Below are 20,638 nucleotides of genomic sequence, written 5' to 3'. Positions count from 1 at the left end.
TGTGGTTTTCCTGAGGTTACTAAATAAACACAGAAGCTGCAGAGAGAGCAGTTCCTTAGAAGAGTCCCTGATGTTTCACAGGAATTCTTGACCTCTTTCATAACACATTGACACAATTAATTGTGGTCTGACGACAAAGCGATTCTCTTATGGCCAGCTTCAGCACTGTTGCACATTTTGGACTTGCTGATGTCAGCACAGAGCTTCTCTACAGGAGTCAGTGGGTAGATCATGTTTTATTCAGCAAGAGTTAATCTTTGTCAAAGTCCATGTGTGCTGCTTGACGAGGTTTGATAGTTCTATGCGTCTTTTCCTAGCCAATCCAATAAATAATCCATAGTAAAATGTGCCCAATAACTGCATAATTAATTTTTAAAGAAAGAAAGCTAAAAAAAAAATGGAAAAGTTGTCAAGTTCACAATCTGAGCAAAATAGGCTCAGGGTTAGATTTCAGTTGAAAAGTGTCGTTTTCCAAAAAACTGTCCTCATATTTAATCTGTGGTCCTGGACATTGTTTTACCATCAACACTTCTACAAAAGATGATCTCAGAACAATCTACTCCCATCCATAGAGGACTTGCTGTTTGCTACAACTTCATACATTACAATCCACAAACACGGGATTTCATGTTTTTCCTTCATGATATCCTTTTAGTCTGTAAATGTCGCTCCAAACTGTGAACGACAAAAGAAGAGGAAGTCTTTGTGCTTCTATAGTAAAGGATCAACAGTCGCATTTATTTGATCCATGTGACATGTACTGCTTTTTGCACTGAGGTAAAGATCCTCCTTCCTGCACAAGATGTGCCGGGACAGGATCTTCCGGAAGGTGTTCCGGAAGTCCCGGATGCGGTAGGCGTAGATGATGGGGTTGACCACCGAGTTGGCATGGGACAGAAGAATGGCCATGTACATTAAGGTGGGCGGCTTGTGCAGGTTCTCATAGAAGAGTGTGAGACAATTGAGGATATGCACAGGCAGCCAGCAGAGGGCAAAGAGGCCTACAATGATGGACAGGGACTTGGCGGCCCGGATCTCCCTCTGCAGCAGGTTGTGGGAGTTCTCACCATTGATACACTTGAGCTCAATCTGGCGCAGCTGCTTGCGTGCCACATTGAAAATCTTGATATAAATCCCCAGCATGATGAGCAGTGGCAGCAGGACGCAGCCAAAGAAGTTGAAGTAGACCATGTAGCTCATGTCCACCACACTCTCAAAGTAGCACGTGAGCGGGCAGCTCTGCAGGATGGCACTGTCGCTGGCATTCCCAGACATGTTCTCATTGCTGCACACAGCCTGCTTCTTGTTCCAACCCAGGAATGGAATGAGGCCAATGACAAAGGAGAGGATCCATAGGATAGCAATGACTGTTCGGACTCTCTTCCCTGTTACAAGTTCTTTGTATCTGTACAAATGGAAGAGATGAGGGATAAACAATTATTTTTCCTGTGCATACAGTCAGATTAATGTTTGAATCATCACTTGTTAAGGTTCTTTGGATATCCAACCATGTTTCATAACCACTTCTGTGATCACTTCATGGTGAGCCTAGCATTATCCCAGGCAATGCGGTGCACACGACAGGGGATACACCAGACGGGATGCTGGTCTGTCAGAGCACACACTCACATTCCAAGGGTAATTCTGAGATGCCAGTTCCCTACACAAACATGGTGAAAATGCAGAAACGCCACCCATACCAAACAAACCCGCAAGCCTGAACATGGGGGGCTGCTGTCAGCTCATCCCACGCAATATGAATATTTTTCTGACCACTTTTCCTTCTGATGTCTGGCTGGATGCTTTTTCTTTTCCATTACAGTCTTGGTGATGTGGAATCCGTCTTACATAATGCTAAGTGTTTCAGTCACTAAAGCAGAGTTACTGAAATTGTGCTCCTGCAGCTCATAATTTATTTGGGGTTTTGTTCCACCAAATGTCCCCATTACATCCTTCAGCCAGTCTCCACAATTTATCTGACTATTCTTTTGCTTTACATGCAAAGGCTATGTGGTTTCTAATGTGTGATTTATTCTCTGTTGAGAGGCATTCCTTTCAAGGCCAAGGTACAGTAGCTCTAGAAGTCAATAGATACATGATTATTACTGTTGGTTTTAGATCATTGCTGTTTAACCAGTGTGACCAAAACTACTCTTTATTCTTCATCACCTCTGCTGTTGATATTTGGCTAAGTCTCAGTGGGTTCTCCGATCTTCCAGAATCTGGCAAATTTGATAGAAGACTAGGAAGCTCAGGGACCAGGGTTGGATTGTTTTTTTCTGTATGAAGGTGGTTAGGGTTAGATACCAAACACTGCCCCCAACCCAATCTGAACTGTGATCTAAGCAGCCAAGCTCAATCTATACTTCAGAGGGAATACATCTGAATAGCAAAGAGAAGGACAGTTTCAGACACTCAAAGTATTTCACAGATTATTTTCAAATTTTGCTGAGGCATTTTTTGGATGATGAACTGCTCAAATTTCGAGACAAATCACCCCAAAATTGAAGCAACACTACTTAGTAGCAGCAAGGGTGACTTAAGACATTTGACCTTGTGAATACAATGTCAAAAAGTATTTGATGGATCTTATTACTTCACAGACACAATTTATGAATTACGCTCTATTTCTGATTTCATTTTGAAACAATTTGCACAAAAACTGAACCAACACTGCTTAATGGCAGCAAAGGGAAAGGTAACTCTAAAGGGTATATTTGACCTTATCAACATAACTCAAAAAGTATTTGATCTTATGGTCTTGGATTTTATCTGATTACCATTTCACAAAAAAACACAATTTCATTTTGCAAAATTGAAGGAGCAGTGCTAGGTGGCAACAAAGGATGGAAAGGGCAGCTGAAAATGATCTTGCGAACACAGTAAATATAAAAGTATTCCATGGATCTTTTTCAAACTTCCCAAGAACATTGTACAGGTGAGTGGTTCTCAAACTGTGGGGTGCCAAACTGCAAAATGATTTTTTTGAATATGCTTTAAAAACAGTTTTTTTTTCCCCATTACAGTCCAGCAGAATGTATTGGTAGCAGCCGATACACCAACCCTAGTCAGAGGTGGCACACAAAAAGAACAGGCAGTGATCTGGTGAGCACATCCGATTACACTGAGACAAGTCATACAAAGCTGAGCCTTTAATAAATGTTTTCAGTACAACATGGTATTTCTGCTTGCCAAATCTTATCGTGGGGAACCCCCTGCCAAGATTTCAAAATACCAGAATAGTTGTGTTATTTTTCTGCAAATAACATATATTGTGGTATAATGTGTGGACAGTATGAAAAATTAGACACCAACAAGCCTAGTGTAGGGCGGCTAGAGATTGAGGTTGGGGGTGTGGGAGGAGTAGGGATTAGATGGGGGTAAGGAGTGATGGAGCCGTCCAGGGAATACATTGTTGTTCCAAACAGCATCTAGTTACCAGGATGAGATGTTTCAGATTGATACAACACCAGTATGAGTGCCACCAAAAGGTTACATATGTTGACAAGTTTATGCTACATTATACTACAAATATGATACATTATACAGACTGTCAGCATGTAGTCACATTCCATTACCATACATAACAGCAGAGAGACAGAAATTCCCTGACAGGATGAACAAAGGATAATGTTGCGTTATTTGTGTAATTAACAGTATAAAGAAATGAAGAACTGAGGGTTTTGGTTTCCCCTGGGTTGCAGTGTGCAGTTGCCACAGGTTTCATTTTAAAGGAAACACCATGGTGAAACACCACTACTACATCACAGTACTACTACATAGTAGTCTGGAGACTACTTCTTGTTGGCATTTGATTTTAGAAAGATCTGAGGCTTGAATTATTGTACCTAAACCTGAAGATGACCAGCACAGAACGATGGACTGAAGGAGCAGGTAGGAGAGGGACATAATCTAGTGTCTCCAAACTGATCCTGTAGTACAGTTAAAACTGTGTGATAATGCTCAGTGTTGGCATTAAAATTATGGCCATCAGGAGAACCACAAAAATATTCCCTGCCGATAGAATAGACACCTGTGGGAAATAACCACCTGACAGCAACTCTATGATGTATTAACCAGTGAAGTGTTTTTCAAGTCAAGCGGTCCTCCCTGATCTCTGCTTGAGACAGAATCTAAGAGTATGACAAAGATCAAGTGTTTTGTCTTATCAAGACATTTGACTACAAAATGTACTCAGCAGTGGCAGCTTGCTTAGCTAGCAATTACATTTATCCAGCTGTGTTTGCTTGACCAATTCTGGGTTTGATGCAGACAAACACACCATGTGATACCCTGAGACTAGGCATGACTTGTTTTGTTCCCACTACAGTTTCTATCATTAGAACCAACATTAATTTCGTTCATAAACACTGTGCCAATTTCCTTTAAGTGTGGGAGCAGTAGTCGTGATTAGGTATTAAACATTCAGATGGGCCCTACGGAAAGGCCAGTCCCTGACCAAGAAAGCGAAACTCAATGGAAGGACTGATCCGGTGTTTTTTGTCAGGCTCCACTGAGATTCATGTGCCAAGACCGGATCTGTGTTTGTGACGGTCATGGGGAGAGCTGTGCTTGTGTGACCTAATGCTGAATTATTCACCCTTTCTCTTTTGTCATGACGGCCCACCTCTTTCAGGCAGACTATCTCACCCGTTAATTTCGAGGCCTCTCCGGCCGTCCTGCTGTGTGCAGACGTGATAGGGCAGCCTTCTGCAAGGCTTTGGGGAAATCGAACTGGAGCCACTGCCTAGCTGTTAATAACAAGTGCGGACAGGCCTTTAATGAAGCTGCCGGAATTCTCTGTGGGCCATGAATGGGCTGAATGGATGAATCCTGGCACAACAGCAGCACTCCAGTGTCCCTCTCTCCCCCCTTCCCCACCCCCCGTTCCAGTCCTATAATCCTGTCTGTGACTGCGCTGCTTCCTCCAGAGTCGCAACCTTTGCTAGGCGGCGAAAAAAAAAAACGGCAGGCACATTACGCATGCCAAGTGGGGCTCTCCCGGCCCTCAATGATAGCTGCGAGACTATGGAACATGTTAGCATTAAGCACAGCATGTTTCCTCGGTGCCACTCTGGCCAGCCAAGTGTACAAATACAATAAAGGTCTTCACCCATTTTACAACCTGCAAAATGTTAACCATTCAGACATCCAGCAGCTACTTCCTGAGCACTGGCTGAAAGATCTGAAGCTGAACTAATTGCTTGCCAGAGATTTTTCACAAAGGCTAAAGAAGCCACCTGTGTCTGCTGCCCCCAGTATGCAAAGAAGGTAAACCTGCATCCAGATCATGTGCGGTCACTTTAAGTCCCGGGCCAAAGCCCATGTAATGATTTGAGCGGTATGAAGGACAACAATCCCGAGGGCTTCAGCAGAAGCACTAATGGGAATTTATTTGAAGTCTGCACACTTATCCCAGATTGGCAAAGTATCCATTCTGTCAGATGCTGTTGTAGGAGCCCAAAAGAAGGCACAGTTCAGACTTTGTGGCTGAATGAAAAGACCAGGGGCCTGGGAAAAAGACCCCCCCAACCCTGGTTCTCCCGGCGACTCCACTTTTCAATAAATACCCTCCATGTTTATATTCACTGGAATGGTAATAAGGGGTCATAGTGTGTTAAAAACTTAGCAAGTGAAAAACAGAATACAGCAGTAGGCACTATCACTAACCTCTACTTACATTTTACATTTTATGTAACAGATGCTTTTATCCAAAGCATCATACAATAAAGAAAGCAGAGTCATGTCTCATTTTCACCAACACAGCGCCAGGGCTTTTTCCTAATCCGGAACTGGTTCTGCACATTTCGTGAAAAAACAGCTCCAGCACAGCACCACAGAAAAGGTGGATGGGCTGTCACATCCAAATCTGCCACATGCCTGAAAAATTCAACCCGTAACCGATATTTTTGTTTAATGTCACTGGTGTCAGCAGAGAAACAGCAGAGAAACAACTTGCCAGTTTATTAGCAGAATAACGTCACATCATTTTCTTATTCTGTGGAAAATGAAAGATCGATCCGCTGGCCAGATTTAATAATAAATTATGTCGCAGGTCGAATAAATAAAATATTGTGGTGCTCGAGTGGCGAAGAGATCAGACAGCTTTTAGCAGACTTATTGCACGATCTTTAAAAGGACAGCAGTACAACAAGGAACAAGAATAAACTCACTCACACGCAGACTAGGAATTCCAAAAACTGAATTCATATGAACCTTTTCTTCACTCTCACTTCCACCTATATGACATTTCCATTCTGTTCTTTCTTTGAAATCAGTGGAAATGTGGGCAGCTTCTCCAAAGGCACCAAGCGAGAACCAGCCCAGCACTGGCTGGCTCTGTGTTGGTGGAAATGAGGCATCAGACTGTCCCTAGAGTAACTGGGGTACAGGCCTTGCTCAAGTGCTCAATGGTGAGAACTAGGGTTGTGCGATATAGCATAAAATTCATATTTCGGTATAATTTGAACCATAGAAGGTAGATGGTATATATTGCGGTATATGATTTGATCTGTAAATTTCAATATAACTCTTTTTGAAAGGGTAACATATGTCCATAGCAAAGGCATTGCAGCAGGAAGTTGTATAATAAACTGTTAACACATTTCAAAGTAGTCGTGAATGTAGAATATTTATTGTGCAAATCTGCTATTATAGAAAAAAATATGAAAACATTTCAAGTAACTTCCCTGGTTTTATCTTATATTAAAAACACAGGTTGGTTTTGTAAATTGCAAGTAAGCAGACAACAAGACACAGAACCAAAAGCTACGAAGCTAATACAATTAGACTAGTGTCATAACTCCATCTATATTAGTATGACCATCTCTCCCATAAAGGTCCTGCCAGGCAGAGTCCTGCACGGGCTCGGGTACCCGACGGGTGACCCACAAATTTTGATGAAACGGGTGAAAAATATTCTACTGTGTCGGATACGGGTTCGGGTCGGTTCGGACGCAGGAGAGCGCGGGTCTAAATTGTGGTTTTCAAAACATCATGTGCCAACAGAAAATACCCTAGGGCTATATTTTAGTGACACACAAAAAATCCCTGCATGATGATGAAACGTAAAATCTATATCAGTTTATGCCTGCACGCGCATTCCCGGAAATCTCTCTCACTTACATTTTCAAAAAACGCATGTGATCTCCTGCAGTTGTTCGAAATGGATGCTGAGGAGTTGAAAAGAAAACTAGCAAGTGTAGAGTTTAAAGTTGTGGCCAATAACTCCACTAAAATCAAGTGTGGGAGAATTTTGGACTCTTTTGACGTCTTGTCTTGGTGGAGAGAGCGTGAGCGTTTGTTTCCCAATATTGCTCATATTGCGAGATCTACTCTCGCCACCCCGGCATCCAGCGCCGCAAGTGAGCGAGATTTCTCATGCGCCGGAAATGTCATCTGGGAGCGAAGGAGTCAGCTGAGGCCATCAACTGTGGACGATATCCTTTTTTACACAGTAATATAAAGCACCGCACCAAACACTAGTCTATGCCTTCGCGTAGGATTTCCAATCGGGTAATCAAAGGAAAATGGACAGGTAGCCTATAAAACCTAATAATGTGCAGGGTAGCCTAATGTATACTTTATATACTGTAATATTAGTTTTATTTACACATTTGATTGTAAGCTGGTAAGGCTATGTGTGGTCATGGCAATATCAAACATTATTTGAGTTTGGAGGTAGGCTACTACCGTTTGTTTTGCTTATTATTAAGCTGTTTTCATTTGGCTATGCCTTGTCGTTTGTTGTGGCAATAAACTATTGTCTTTAATTTTGGCTATCTGACTGATTTTCATTCGGGTGCGGGTCGGGTGTCGGTATTTATTTATGACGGGTACGGGCGGGTGCGGTTTGTCAAAATCAGACCCGTGCAGGACTCTTATATATTTATAAGGAATCATATAAATATTTCTTATATAAGTCATATAAATAACAAATATTCTTTGACGTGACTTGATTACGTCATTTTTGCGGGCGAGGAGGGGAAATTTCTGCGGTAGGGCGGTATAATCAAAATCTCTCCCGTTGGCCAAATTTATATCTTATATCGTTCATACCGCACATTACTAGTGAGAACATTCTGCTGACCCTGGGATTTGAACCAGCAACCTTCCAATCACAGTCCTATCCCACTGAACCACATGGTTTTCAGTTCTACTACCTTTTGCTATAGCAAAAAGTTGGTCACATGGTCAGGAAGAAACCCTCAAAGCTGTCAATTTTTATTTTTCTTCAATGTGTTTCTATATATATCCTTCATGAGCCATTATTTGTCTCAGAAGCATGATTAATGAGTCAGTATTTATGTGTGCAACAATATTAAGAATTTACTTATCCTTGAGAATGAAGCCTACATGCATGCATCCATTCATTTTCTGTAACTGCTTATCCTATTCATGGTCACTGGGGGTCCGGAACCTATAGGCACAAGGCAGGGAACAACCCAAGATGGGGTGCCAACCCATCGCAGGGCACACTCACACACCATTCACTCACACATGCACTCCTACAGGCAATTTGATAACTCCAATAAACCTCAGCATGTTCTCGGACTATGGGGGGAAACCGGAGTACCCAGAGGAAACCCCACAATGACATGGGGAGAACATGCAAACTCCACACTCATGGAACCATGCCGGAGACTCGAACCCTGGTCCCAGAGGCCACGGTGCCGCCCCTACCTTACATACATTCCATTCAATTCTTCATTCCATCAAGAATCTAAAATAATATACAGTATATTGGTGGCATGCTTACAGGGTGATGATTGACAAATGAAAGAACCCTGGAGTGCTGTTTGACTACTGCTCGACTAAAATTCATTGCGACTAAATGACTGGCATACTGAGGCACCTCTATCCAAAGGTCATGAGTATTTGTTAATCTTAGTGTAATTCTTGACTCAGAAATGATGGCTAAATCTGACATTGATGAGACCACTAAGCTAAGGGACATGAGTATGAGTTAGACTCTGCCACACGTGTACGTGCTGCCAAGTTGACCTTTTCTTTCATCTGCTCTTGCCTGGACTATTGTAATACTCTGTTTACTGCAGGACCCAAGGTACAGTCAGGATGTAGTTTGTTCAAAACTGTAGTGAGAGTGCTCACACACTAAAAGGAGGGAGCATATTACACTGGCTGTGTGCTTTTTTTTTTTTTTTTTAATAAGAATTGATTTTAAAATCTATGTATTGGTCTTTAAAGCTCTTAATATTTAGCACCTCCGTCGCCAATGCAAATCAAGTTGAAAGATTTTCAAGTGTTGATCTACTAACCTTCCTAAGCTTCAAGAAAAGCAGTGGAACATTTTTTTTGCTGATTTATGCCATAAGATGTGTAATTAATTTCCTCTCCTTAAAAGAAAAAGTTTGATCCTTCACTTTAGCATTTTATTTGCTCTTTCGGTACGATTAGGCCTATTTTATTTTTACCTTCAGTTTCATCTACATGAATAAGTTTACATCTTATTACATGTTAAACTAATTTTAATCTTATACCCTGAAATTTATTCATTTTATTGAATTGTGGTGTTGACACTTCTTGCCATGAAAGGACTGTAGGGTAGCATTTTACGTGTATAAAGTGTGCTATAGTTTATTATTGTTACTACAGCTGACTGGCTCACAAAGAATCAAAGGACTGTTTGTGCAAGAGGAAAGGGGGGGCTTTATTTGTGCTTTATTTGTGAATTATTTGATGCATAGATCAGTGCCAGAAAAAAGCGGCCGCTAAACACAAGAACCGCCGACTTTTTAGTGAGAGACCAAGCGGCGTGCAGCGTCCTAATGGTGGTGGAACAGGTACCGCATCGGTTTTTGAAAACACCACTTGGGAAAAAACGCAATCGTATTTGCGGAAATCTTTTCCAATATGCTAGTTAACAATTTATGTCCGGTATTTGTATATCGGTTGTATGCTTTTGATGTACTATGTACCTCGTTCTGGACATAACCGTCAGCTAAATAAGTTTAGATGTAAATGTGGAAATTTCTTCATATTCAAAGTTACTTCCTTCAGGAGCTCTGATGAATCAGAGAGAAAGGGGGAAAAGGTCCTAGATTCTATTATCTTTGTTTAGACGAAGCTTCCCTGCAGTCTCCGTAATCGTCTTATAATGAAAGTGAAGAGCCTTTAGCCCTCGCGCGCATCAATAAATTACGCCTGGCGCTGGATTATCGATCAAATGGCGCTAAAGTCAATGTGCCAAAGGACACAGTCATTGATTTGAATGCACAAGTTTAAACTAAAAAGCTGAAGGGATAAAAAGTCCGGACAACGCATGATCACCCCCACTGTTTTTATATGTAAGAATGCGCATTTTAGTATTTCAGCCAAATTATACTGAAGAAACTAAGACTCTGTGCTCGTTAAGAAATGAGCATCCTGTAAATACGCACATACCAAATACAGTATTCTCCGAGTTATATTGGAGGACGGCTCCGATCATGGGCGTCTTTGGGTTCGATCACTAGCGGCTATATGTCCGAGTATTTTAGACCAGATGCCAATCTTCCTTCAAAGAACATAAGGTCAAGCCCCAGGTAAACTTGACTTGGGCCCTGATCTTTTCAATAGCTAGAAACACCCCTGGCACCGATCGTAAGATGCCCCTTTCAGAAGTCAATTTTAGGCAACTTTTCCAAACTGGCGAGAACACCACTGTGCCGTAGTCGTACAAATGACAGCAAGAATATATGCGCATTCCCTTTCGTGAGTCGATTTTGTCCTGTTAGGAGGTGGAAAAGCACATTTTTGAAAAGTTTACATATAAACAAAATTGAAGGTAAATCAATTAAGTTTTCTTATAGGTTTCCACAATTGAGTTTGTTTCAGGTCTGGAAGTGCTCTTCGATGGTTTGCAAACGAAATGTATTTTAAGAGCAAAGTCTGAGGAAAAGAGGAAAATCTGTTTTCATACTCCATAATAGGAATTTCCTATTTTTTTTCCACACTGATTAACAACTTAAAATCTTTATCTCAGGCCGGCATAGCTGCTCGTCATGACTTTTGAGCCTTCAGTGCAGAGGTTTATGGACAGGACAAGCAAGGAAGTCAGTCGCCGGGTCTCCGAGCTCGGCCAATTGCAGAGTACACTGCAAAAACAAGCCTGTTTTATTTGTGTATTTCATACATTTTACTATCCCGGGCGGGGTGCGTTGGAGGGCCTCGTGGAGTCTTTTTGCTTAGGCCCCCCAGTGCCCCTAGAATCGCCTCTGCTTAAATGTATTTTTTGTTTTGCGGCTAAACATAATACGAATTGCATTTAACAACTACATTACGTTTCGGGCAGTGTCTGTGCTATTTATATCCGCGTTATTAAACCCAAAGCGCTGGGATCAAGACAGCAGCTCTCCCTTAAGACACGAGGAAAACATTTTTTAAGCCACAATTCCACTGGTCAAATGTAGTTTCCATGCACTTTAAATATAGTAGCTTCCTAAAAACGAATACTGCTTGTAATTATGTCACTGCAGTATACAGTTACAACTGGAATGCCTGTTCTATTTAAATGAACATCTTATTAAAGTAATCAGCGATCAAGTGTTCGGTACACAGCGGTTCAATTATTTTATACAATGTCATGCAGAACAAAAATATGACTAATTATACTTCCGGATTTAAAAGTATCGCTAATAATTATTGATTTATTATTTTTAAATTGACCTCTGAAAAAGGAACATTATCAATATTTATTACTATTAAAATCGTTTCCTGACCAAAATGTTTGCAAAAGGTCACTGTACGTATTGTCTTAAAAACAACGAATGTGTAATGTAGTGGTCTAATCTTCTAATCTTGTTCGTTTTGCTGTAATGGATTACATAGGAAAGGTCAGTAAATGAACTGAATCGGTAAACCAACATGTTACATGAACTACCAGATGTTTGGAAATAGTGATTCTAATGGTTTGCATATACCATTTAAATTCCACTAAATGTTCAATGCACTTTAAAGTAGCAGTCCGTTGATAGTAGTTTGTATGGACCTTCTTTAGTTATTCTTTGCAAAGTGCAGATATGGAAGAAAATGCAATCGCAATGCAATATAATGCAATGCAACGCAGTCAGGTAACTTACTGTAAGGAAAGCGCACTCATGTCATTTACATAATGAAACGCTACAGTTTATGCTGTCTTTATGTTTCGTGATAAAAAGATCTACAGGCAACGCTTTAGTTTCAAAGTTTAGAAAGGAGAGGAGTTTAATATGAGAAAGGATCCGGACTCACCTGAGTGGAATTTTGACCGCAAAGTACCTGTCAATCGCGACAGCCAGGAGACTAAAGATTGAGCTCTGGGTGAGCACCAAGACGAAGCAGGCCAGAAAGAGGCACCCGTAAAAGCTGGAATGTAGCCCGATGCTGATGGTGATGGCGAAGGGGATGGCGAGGCAGCCCACCAGGATGTCCGCCACTGCCAGCGACACAAGAAAGTAGTTGGTAGCGTTTTTCAGAGTGGTGTTGATGGCCACGGCCCAGCACACCAGCACGTTGCCAGCCACCGACAGTACGGCGATCAGCAGCTCGATCACAATGTAGGACGCGTTCATCCAGATGTCGATCATGATGGAGGACAGAAGCGCTTTCTCATAATCAGCGCTTAACGCGTCCTGCTTCACATCCAGATGAACAAAAACAATGGGGAAAAAAATCAATTCATGTCGATTTGCAAGGTACGATCCAGTAATGCTTCAACTTTTATCCAACTCGGCAGCAATCATTTGAAAAAGAAACTTAAAATGTAAACTACTCAAAATATGTCGAATAGAGAAAGTGAAGTTGACTGAAACCTGCGAAATAGTTAAACAACTGTTTGACGACAGTTTAACAGTTTTGGTTTAGTAATTCTTAGAAGCGTGTCTTCATTACAGATGGAAACATGTACTGAAAACACACATTACAGTATGACTTTTGTGTTTTTACGTAACCTAAAAGTAACGACTACTGACTCGTACTCACAAGAGAGACTTCTAATGGTTTCAATACACTTAACCATGCTTACCGTCTCCGGGAAACGAACAAGCGGCAGCTTCCTTGCAGCACGTCCGAGCGCCTCCGAGCCCGGCCGTGCGCACGTTACACACCACACGCGATACACCGCCGCGGGCTACACGCTCACCGCTCCTCCGCGCTTCGCACATGGCGCACCAAACATAACCCCGCCCGGCTGCGACTACTGGCCCCACACCGACAATGGAGAAACTGAGCTGTTTAGTCACCTGAGGCGGGGGGTTTTCAGCAAGTCTTAAACCAGGATTCCCCTGATATTTTGACTAAGTTTTATAGACATAGAGGAGGGATGTGTCCACTTGATTTTTTATTTATATATTTTTCCACCGAAGGGGGGTGGGGAATGGGGGGGGGGTACCCATTAAGACAATAATGGGGTTACATTTGGAAAGGCAGTTTACTTGGTTATGAGGAAACAGGTTATTAAGCTGCTTGAGGGAGTCATGTCTGAACCATGTCTGCTTTTTACGGTTTTAATTTTATACGGGATTACACTATTAATGTCATCTTTTTCTTTCTTTATAAAGTTGTCTCCAGGGGTGGCATGGGGGTGAAGTGATTAGTTCTGTTGCCTCTCCTCTCGGACCTGCATTGAAGTGTCCACCTGGGTTCTGTGTGTGGAGTCTGCATGTTCTCCCTGTGTCATCGCAGGGTTTCCTGTAGGTATTCTGGTCCCCCCCCCCACAGTCCAAAAACATGCTGAAGTTTATTGGAGTTACCAGATTGTCCATATAGGTGTGCTGGTGCCCTGCAATGGGTTGGTGCCCCATCCTGGGTTGTTCCCTGCCTTGTGCTCATAGACTCTCCCCACAATGCTGAATAGGACAAGCAGTTGCAGAAAATGGACTCCACACTACAGGAAAAATGATCACCAAAGGTTATAAAAACATTTCTGGTTTATTGATAAGTAAAAGGAACACCTGTTGGCGAAAGTGAAACTTGAGGAAAGATGTATATTACATTTTGCTTAATGTAGGTGGCATGAAATTAACTTTGGCTCTTCTGGTACATTGCAGGCAGCACAGGGTACACAGTATGGCGTTCTATGCTGTATGACTGTGCACAATGACAGCCCCACATCCAGGGTACACAGTATGGGGTTCTCTGCTGTATGACTGTGCACAATGACAGCCCCACATCCAGGGTACACAGTATGGCGTTCTCTGCTGTATGACTGTGCACAATGACAGCCCCACATCCAGGGTACACAGTATGGCGTTCTCTGCTGTATGACTGTGCACAATGACAGCCCCACATCCAGGGTACACAGTATGGCGTTCTCTGCTGTATGACTGTGCACAATGACAGCCCCACATCCTCTCCCAGGGTATGCATTACTCGGTGATTAAACAAGTCATAACAGTATTTGGCACGTGTGAAATATGGTGTGGAATCTTTTAGTGCTTTTGTATAAGTAAATGGTAGAGACATAGAGGGTATGTGCACTGGACCTATAACATAGAGACATAGAGGGTATGTGCACTGGACCTATAACATAGAGACAGAGGGTATGTGCACTGGACCTATAACATAGAGACAGAGGGTATATGTACTGGACCTATAACATAGAGACATAGAGGGTATGTGCACTGGACCTATAACATAGAGACATAGAGGGTATGTGCACTGGACCTATAACATAGAGACATAGAGGGTATGTGCACTGGACCTATAACATAGAGACAGAGGGTATATGTACTGGACCTATAACATAGAGACATAGAGGGTATGTGCACTGGACCTATAACATAGAGACATAGAGGGTATGTGCACTGGACCTATAACATAGAGACAGAGGGTATATGTACTGGACCTATAACAGCCTTCTCTGTGAAGTCTGACAGTCTGTACTTGATGAACCTACCTGCTCACCAAAGTACATTTGCAGTGAACCAGGGTGTTACTGGTCTGCTTTCCCTTGCAATTCAAAACACTGCATGGCCATTGCAGTCACACTGTATGCCCTTTCTTCAGAGCATTCTACAGCTGGTCATGTCTTTCCCTCAGATTTGATGTCAACATCTCTTTACACCCAAATTCCTCATGAAACATCAAGCAGTCAAATTGTCTTCACTATTACTGGGATATTGTATTCTAAACACTGTGGGCAAATGGACCCAATGGGGGTCTTAATTGCTTAACTCAGGACTCGCACGTGTATGAAAGTACCTGCAACTGGTATTCTTTTTGTCCCCCTCATTTATCCATATAGAAAAAAATGCAAGAAATTCATCGTTCAATAAAAAAAAAACATAGTAACAAATATGGCAAAAACTCCAAACTCTCAATATGTGGTCACTTACAAGCACTCCACAAAGCCACTGTGCGTAATTAAGACATAGAGAACAGCTTTGAGGTTGGACAAAAACCTTTATTATCAGCAACACTGTCTGTAGTCAGAAAGGGGCCTCAATTCCTCAAACCACAAATGTCCACTCCATGTTCTTACCATTTTATTACGAGATGGGTATAAATAAATAACGGTTTCCGAATATTAGCCGTAAACAGAGCTAGGAGTTAGAGGAAGCACACAGTTAGCAAAATCGGCTGAGGGCAGGTGTGATGTGGGTGCCTTGGTAGCAGACTGCCGCCTCTCACAATGTCACGGTTAAACTCAAACAGCTGCCGCCCAGCCCAGATGGCGGCCGGACAGACAGAGAGCTGGGTAGGTGGCTCGGAAGGCGGGGGCAGAGATGGCTGCTACGGTGGGAATGGGTGAAAGTGCTTGCCGTGCTCGTGCCCTGAATCCTCCCATCAGGTCTCGAAGTACTTGTAGATCTGAGAGACGTACTGCATGACACTTTGCCAATCTGGCCGGTCCGTGTGTAACATTTCACTGAGGTCCTGCACAGGAAGACACCAAAATACACAGCAAAGCACCAGTGTCATATACTGGTTCGTCAAAATAGTATTTATTTTAACAATATATTTATTTTTCACAGTCATTTTAGACACTCTACTTAGGTTAGCTGCATGTCTTTGGACTGCATGCAAGCACGCACACACACACGCACACAGACACACACACACACACGCACACACACACGCACATACATGTAGGGTAAACATATCCTTATGGGGACCACTCATTCATTTCAATGGGAAAAATGCTAACACTAACTATGACAACCTTAACCCCTACCCTGCCCTAACCATAACCATAAGTAACCTAACAAAATACAAGAGTTTTTGCATTTTTAGTTTTTTCATAGCAGTCACCGATTTTTATAAAATAGAGTTTTCCCTTATGGGGACCAGGAAACCGGTCCCCATAAGGGAAAAAAAACGGATATTTATCACGTTATGGGGACATTATGTCCCCATAAGGATAGGTAAACCTGCTCACAGACACACACACACACACACATGCACACACACAGCAAGGATTCAAACCTCCAAGGTATAGTGCAACCCAGAACAACGGTGCTCTACATGATTTTATGAACAGAGTTAAGCCACATTGCACTTAATTATCCCAGATGCCATTTTAATTGCACTGGCAATATAAATGATCAAGCTACTTGTGAAATCAGGGGTTTGCATATAGTTCATTTATAATTTTAAGGGAGAATGACCATATTTATTCAGGATTAAACAATGTTTGTCTTCCCATCACACTTATATATAGTATACAGAGCCAGTCATTCTTTGCTTTAGATTATCTCAGCTAACAGATAAGGTAAAATTCAAAGAAATCTAGGGCAGACATCAGATGAATTCCAGCTTCCAGACTCCGATGTCCGGACTGCCCCCGGGCCCTGCAAGGTGCATATCCCTCTGCTTTCCGACTGGCCCTAGTGTGAATATGCGTTTGGTATGAGGCTCTCAACCTGCCTTGGGCATTTTTGTTGTTAAGATGAACAGAACTATATGTCTCCCACCACTAGTGAAATACCATCTGTCACATTTTTCTTTTTTTTGTATGTTGCTCCTGGACACTTGCCATCATCTTATGGAAAATGCTTCACGTTGAAGAAGCTGACATAGGCATGGATTTTGACATTGTATTGCTTGAAAACCATTCAGATCTACATAAATATACATAACCGCAAGAGTTTTTCAGCTAAACTGAGTAGACAGGGGTTTACATGCATTCAAAGTATATTTACAAAATATACTGTATGTGTGATGTATTGGTCAAGATTTAAACTGAATTGCAAAGCAAATCAATGGCTTGTATATATTTCCTGGTTAATTACCTAAACTGAAGATGAAGGCTATATTTTTTTTGGGTTAAACCCAAATCTGACAGGAAGATTAATCCCCAGCGAGCGAAGTGTCATGACTCCTGCCTCCTTGGGGTGACTCGCCACCATTTTGCCGATACGAAACTAGACAACCTCTCTTACCCCCTCACCAAATGGAGCCTGATAAGTATCTGCACTAATTTCTTTATTGTTTAAATGTTCAGGTCTTTTCCCCTAAAATTTTACCCCAAACATCGCTTTCTTTAAACGTAGTTCAACTACAATACGTCATGTGATCTTTGTCATTTACCAAAGCAAAGGCAGCAGTACCGCACAGCTGTGGAGTGGAGTGTGCCCAGCATCTCCCTGTGCTATCAGTGCGTGATTCACAGGGACTGTCACATCACACATTAAAGATGACTCACACTGCAGGGACACGCACAGAATGTGCAGTCAGAATGAGCGAGTTACACCTGCGAACTGGTGAGATAAATGTAGCCACCTCATTATTAGGGTATGACTTCAGACCCCAGTCATTGTCTCACAGTGCTAAGGAGCAGCTCATTTACACCCCAAAATAAGATCACGGCTGGCTGGTGCTGTACCACTAAATCAAAAGCAGACGTGTGGTCATCACAGACTACTTTAAAGCTCTAATGCCCTGCAATTAGCAATGCCATTAGCAGTCCTCATTAACTTCCCTTTAAGGGTAAAATAAGGTGAAGTAGTGAGAGGCAACCCAGCAAACATTCAGCTGATTGTATGGTTGTAACTCTGCATATAACCATCACAGGACAATGATCATACAGGGCGGATAAATGCTGCGTGAGTAAATAATGTCATGGTGCCCTGCACAGTAAATACTACAAATGCATTTGCTACTGTTTTTCCAAAATGTTCTATGGTTATAAGGCTATAAGTCAGAAGGCTAGTTTGTTGCGAAATGAAACAGAATATCAGGAACATCGAGAAGTGCAAATGGTGAAATCAAACGTGTAATTGAACATGAAACCCCACTGATGTGGAAAGAAGCACATTCTCATGGGTACATGGAGTATCAATGTAGAAAGAAGCACATTCTCATATGTACACGGAGTATCGCTGTGTGGAGATTCTCATTCTCATAGAAAGTACACTATTTTTACTTAGGTGTGAACATGGGGATACTTTCTGTCCCAATGTGGTAAGTAGATGATTAATCACTTTATTCATGTTTATAGTCATAAAATGGGTCAGTTATCTGGAGGTGTGCAGCTGCAGTGCTCTGGCTTGGTGACCCACGGGTACCCAATCACAAAGGGACTTGTGGGACTCACCAGGGAGGGCTTGATGCCGACGCTCTCGGCCGCTTGGAAAGCCAGGGTCAGATTCCTGCTCTGTAGAAAAACAAACAAGTTGTCGGTACAGCGTGGAAACTGCTATACACATCTGGGCAGCTCATAATGCCGAGAGGCACCCGGACTGCCAAAGAGCAACAAACAGATCTTCGGCAAATAAACTCCATGGTGAGCATGGTGTTCTTTGGGGGGATGTGATAACCGCGGCATCTGGGGCAAGGTGGCCGAGGCTGAAACAGCAGGCGTGGCAGACAGCAGCTACTGTGTATGCAAGCCTATGATGTGACACATAAACATGAGACCATAGATTCACTGTCCCAGGAGGAAAAACACATCAGTGCAGAATTCTAGCCAGCACACAAATCCACGTAACACAACGTAATTGCTAGTAACTGTACTCTCAAAGTTACTAAACAAAGATTCAGCAAAAATAAATATCCAAGCCACTCTGTCCTGTCAGGCCATGAGTTGTATGAGACTCATGTTTATTCACCATGCAGCAGTGTAACACTTTCACTAACAGCATTAATGTATCTTTATTTACCATAATTTACCAAATACAGTGGTACCTCAGTACTCAAACTCATTAGAACTCAAATTTCTTAAAAGTCGAACCAACCAGTTCGAAAAAAAATGACCTAGAACTCGATCTGAATCTCAGAAGTTGAACCCGACCTGAGATAACTTGTATGCACGGGGAAATGAGTCACGCGGCACGTCTTTCAGGAGAAACAAAGGGTAACGCTTCTGTCTCAGCCTTGCATTCGCTGTGATAGCATCATGCATGTTTACACTAGCTGAATACATATATTTGGACAGTAAAATACATTTAAACAATGATACACAGTAACAGTAATTATTTTTATATAATAAAATACTTTTAAAAATAAAAAATTCTTATGAATTATTTTAATATCATTAATAAAAAGCCATTAATACATTTAATTATAATAATATTGTCATGCCCAGCAGGGACGGAACGGAGACAAAGGAACAGACGTCAGGGTATCGGGGAATATGGGGTTTAATTACAGGTAAGGCAGGCAAAATGCAGAAGGACAACACAATGACCGGACTGAGGAAACTAACTGAAACGCGGACTAAATACATTGGACTAATGACAACAACCAGAAACAGCTGATCACACAGGATTCCACACAAGGTTAACGAGGGGGCGTGGCACACGTAAGGAGCGGACGATCAGAGCAAGACACATTAAAAAAAAAAAAAAACACTTTACACATTGTTTGGATACATTTATTTTCTTACTTTACAAATTACTGTTTTGATAAATGTGCTTAGATGTGTTTAGTACAGTATATGCTTTTCTTGTTTTATCCTGTTCAATTTGTGTTTAAATTCCAAAAAAAAAACATATTTTGGTATAATTTTTTGGGGCCGGGAACCATGGGGTTCTCATGGGGAAAATTTGATCAGAATTCGAACTTTTTAGGATTCAAACCCGAGTTCTGAATGGATTAAGTTCGAGTTCGTATAACAAAGATGTGCCAAGTTTGCAACACATTAGTTTGTAGTGGCCAGCCAACTGTGTCAAGGCACAAAGAAGTGTGATTAAATCACCCCACTATCAGGGACCTACTACAGACCTATTACTTACACATTTCTCATAAATGATGTATCAGGCCCAATGTCTGAATTAGCACTTATCAGTTACATGGGCAGGCTCTTCACGTTAAAGCAGAAATTACCTATGCAATTTGCAGAAAGAGATCACTTGAAACACCTGAACTTGTTTCCATTATCAGAGAGATGAATAAATCTGCCGCCTTCCGTTGCCGAGCCCTTCCTACGGCTCACTGAGCTTCCAGAACAGCATCCCCTTAATGCCGGTCTTGTTTATGGTCCCAGCCATAGAGCAGCATTCAGGAGCAGTGAATGACTGTACACTATGCTGAGCAGATTCTTTGTGTGAGTATGAACAATGAATAATGATATTCAATAGGTTAATATTCATTAGTCCATCTTGCAGCCACGTATCCTGGTCAGGGTCACCTGGAGCACATCCCAGGCAGCAAAGGGCACAAGGCTGGGCTCCATCCTGGATGGAATGCCAGTATTTGGGGCCACATGCTCTCTACAGCT

The 20,638-nt window shown here is 42.0% G+C and overlaps 2 protein-coding genes across 8 annotated transcripts in view; both read right to left on the bottom strand.

The window, feature by feature from the left end:
* Positions 1 to 46: 46 nt before the first annotated feature.
* Positions 47 to 13,218, bottom strand: adora2b (adenosine A2b receptor). Of its 3 annotated transcripts, none has more exons than XM_023833147.2 (3): positions 13,004 to 13,218; positions 12,232 to 12,415; positions 47 to 1,405 (listed from the first exon to the last, which is right to left on the bottom strand). In XM_023833147.2, the coding sequence occupies exons 1-3, from the start codon at positions 13,140 to 13,142 to the stop codon at positions 712 to 714; spliced, it is 1,017 nt and encodes a 338-aa protein (XP_023688915.1). In that variant the 5' UTR covers positions 13,143 to 13,218; the 3' UTR covers positions 47 to 711. The 3 variants fall into 3 exon arrangements, with proteins under 3 accessions (XP_023688915.1, XP_023688913.1, XP_023688914.1); XM_023833145.2 differs by having other exon boundaries at positions 12,232 to 12,611; positions 13,004 to 13,130; XM_023833146.2 differs by having other exon boundaries at positions 12,232 to 12,614; positions 13,004 to 13,124.
* A 2,143-nt stretch (positions 13,219 to 15,361) lies between these two features.
* specc1 (sperm antigen with calponin homology and coiled-coil domains 1) overlaps positions 15,362 to 20,638 on the bottom strand; it is a 66,990-nt gene continuing 61,713 nt past the window's right edge. For all 5 annotated transcript variants that reach the window (XM_072713747.1, XM_072713745.1, XM_072713744.1 and 2 more), the window contains 2 exons: positions 18,515 to 18,574; positions 15,362 to 15,855 (listed from right to left, as the gene is read on the bottom strand). In XM_072713747.1, the coding sequence (XP_072569848.1) occupies positions 15,766 to 15,855; positions 18,515 to 18,574 (150 nt within the window). In that variant the 3' untranslated portion in view covers positions 15,362 to 15,765. The remainder of the gene's footprint in view (positions 15,856 to 18,514; positions 18,575 to 20,638) is intronic.

This window comes from Paramormyrops kingsleyae, chromosome 6 (genome assembly GCF_048594095.1).
Source record: "Paramormyrops kingsleyae isolate MSU_618 chromosome 6, PKINGS_0.4, whole genome shotgun sequence".
NCBI classification, from domain to species: domain Eukaryota; kingdom Metazoa; phylum Chordata; class Actinopteri; order Osteoglossiformes; family Mormyridae; genus Paramormyrops; species Paramormyrops kingsleyae.
Note: the sequence above shows the minus strand (reverse complement) of the source record. Positions and strands in the feature narration are given on the sequence as shown.

Bases quoted from the DNA above. Each gene is read 5' to 3' on its own strand.
- adora2b (XM_023833145.2), bottom strand. From the start codon at position 12,566: ATGATCGACATCTGGATGAACGCGTCCTACATTGTGATCGAGCTGCTG. The intron at 1,406-12,231 runs GTGAGTCCGGAT...CCATTTGTACAG, and splicing joins GCGGTCAAAATTCCACTCAG to ATACAAAGAACTTGTAACAG.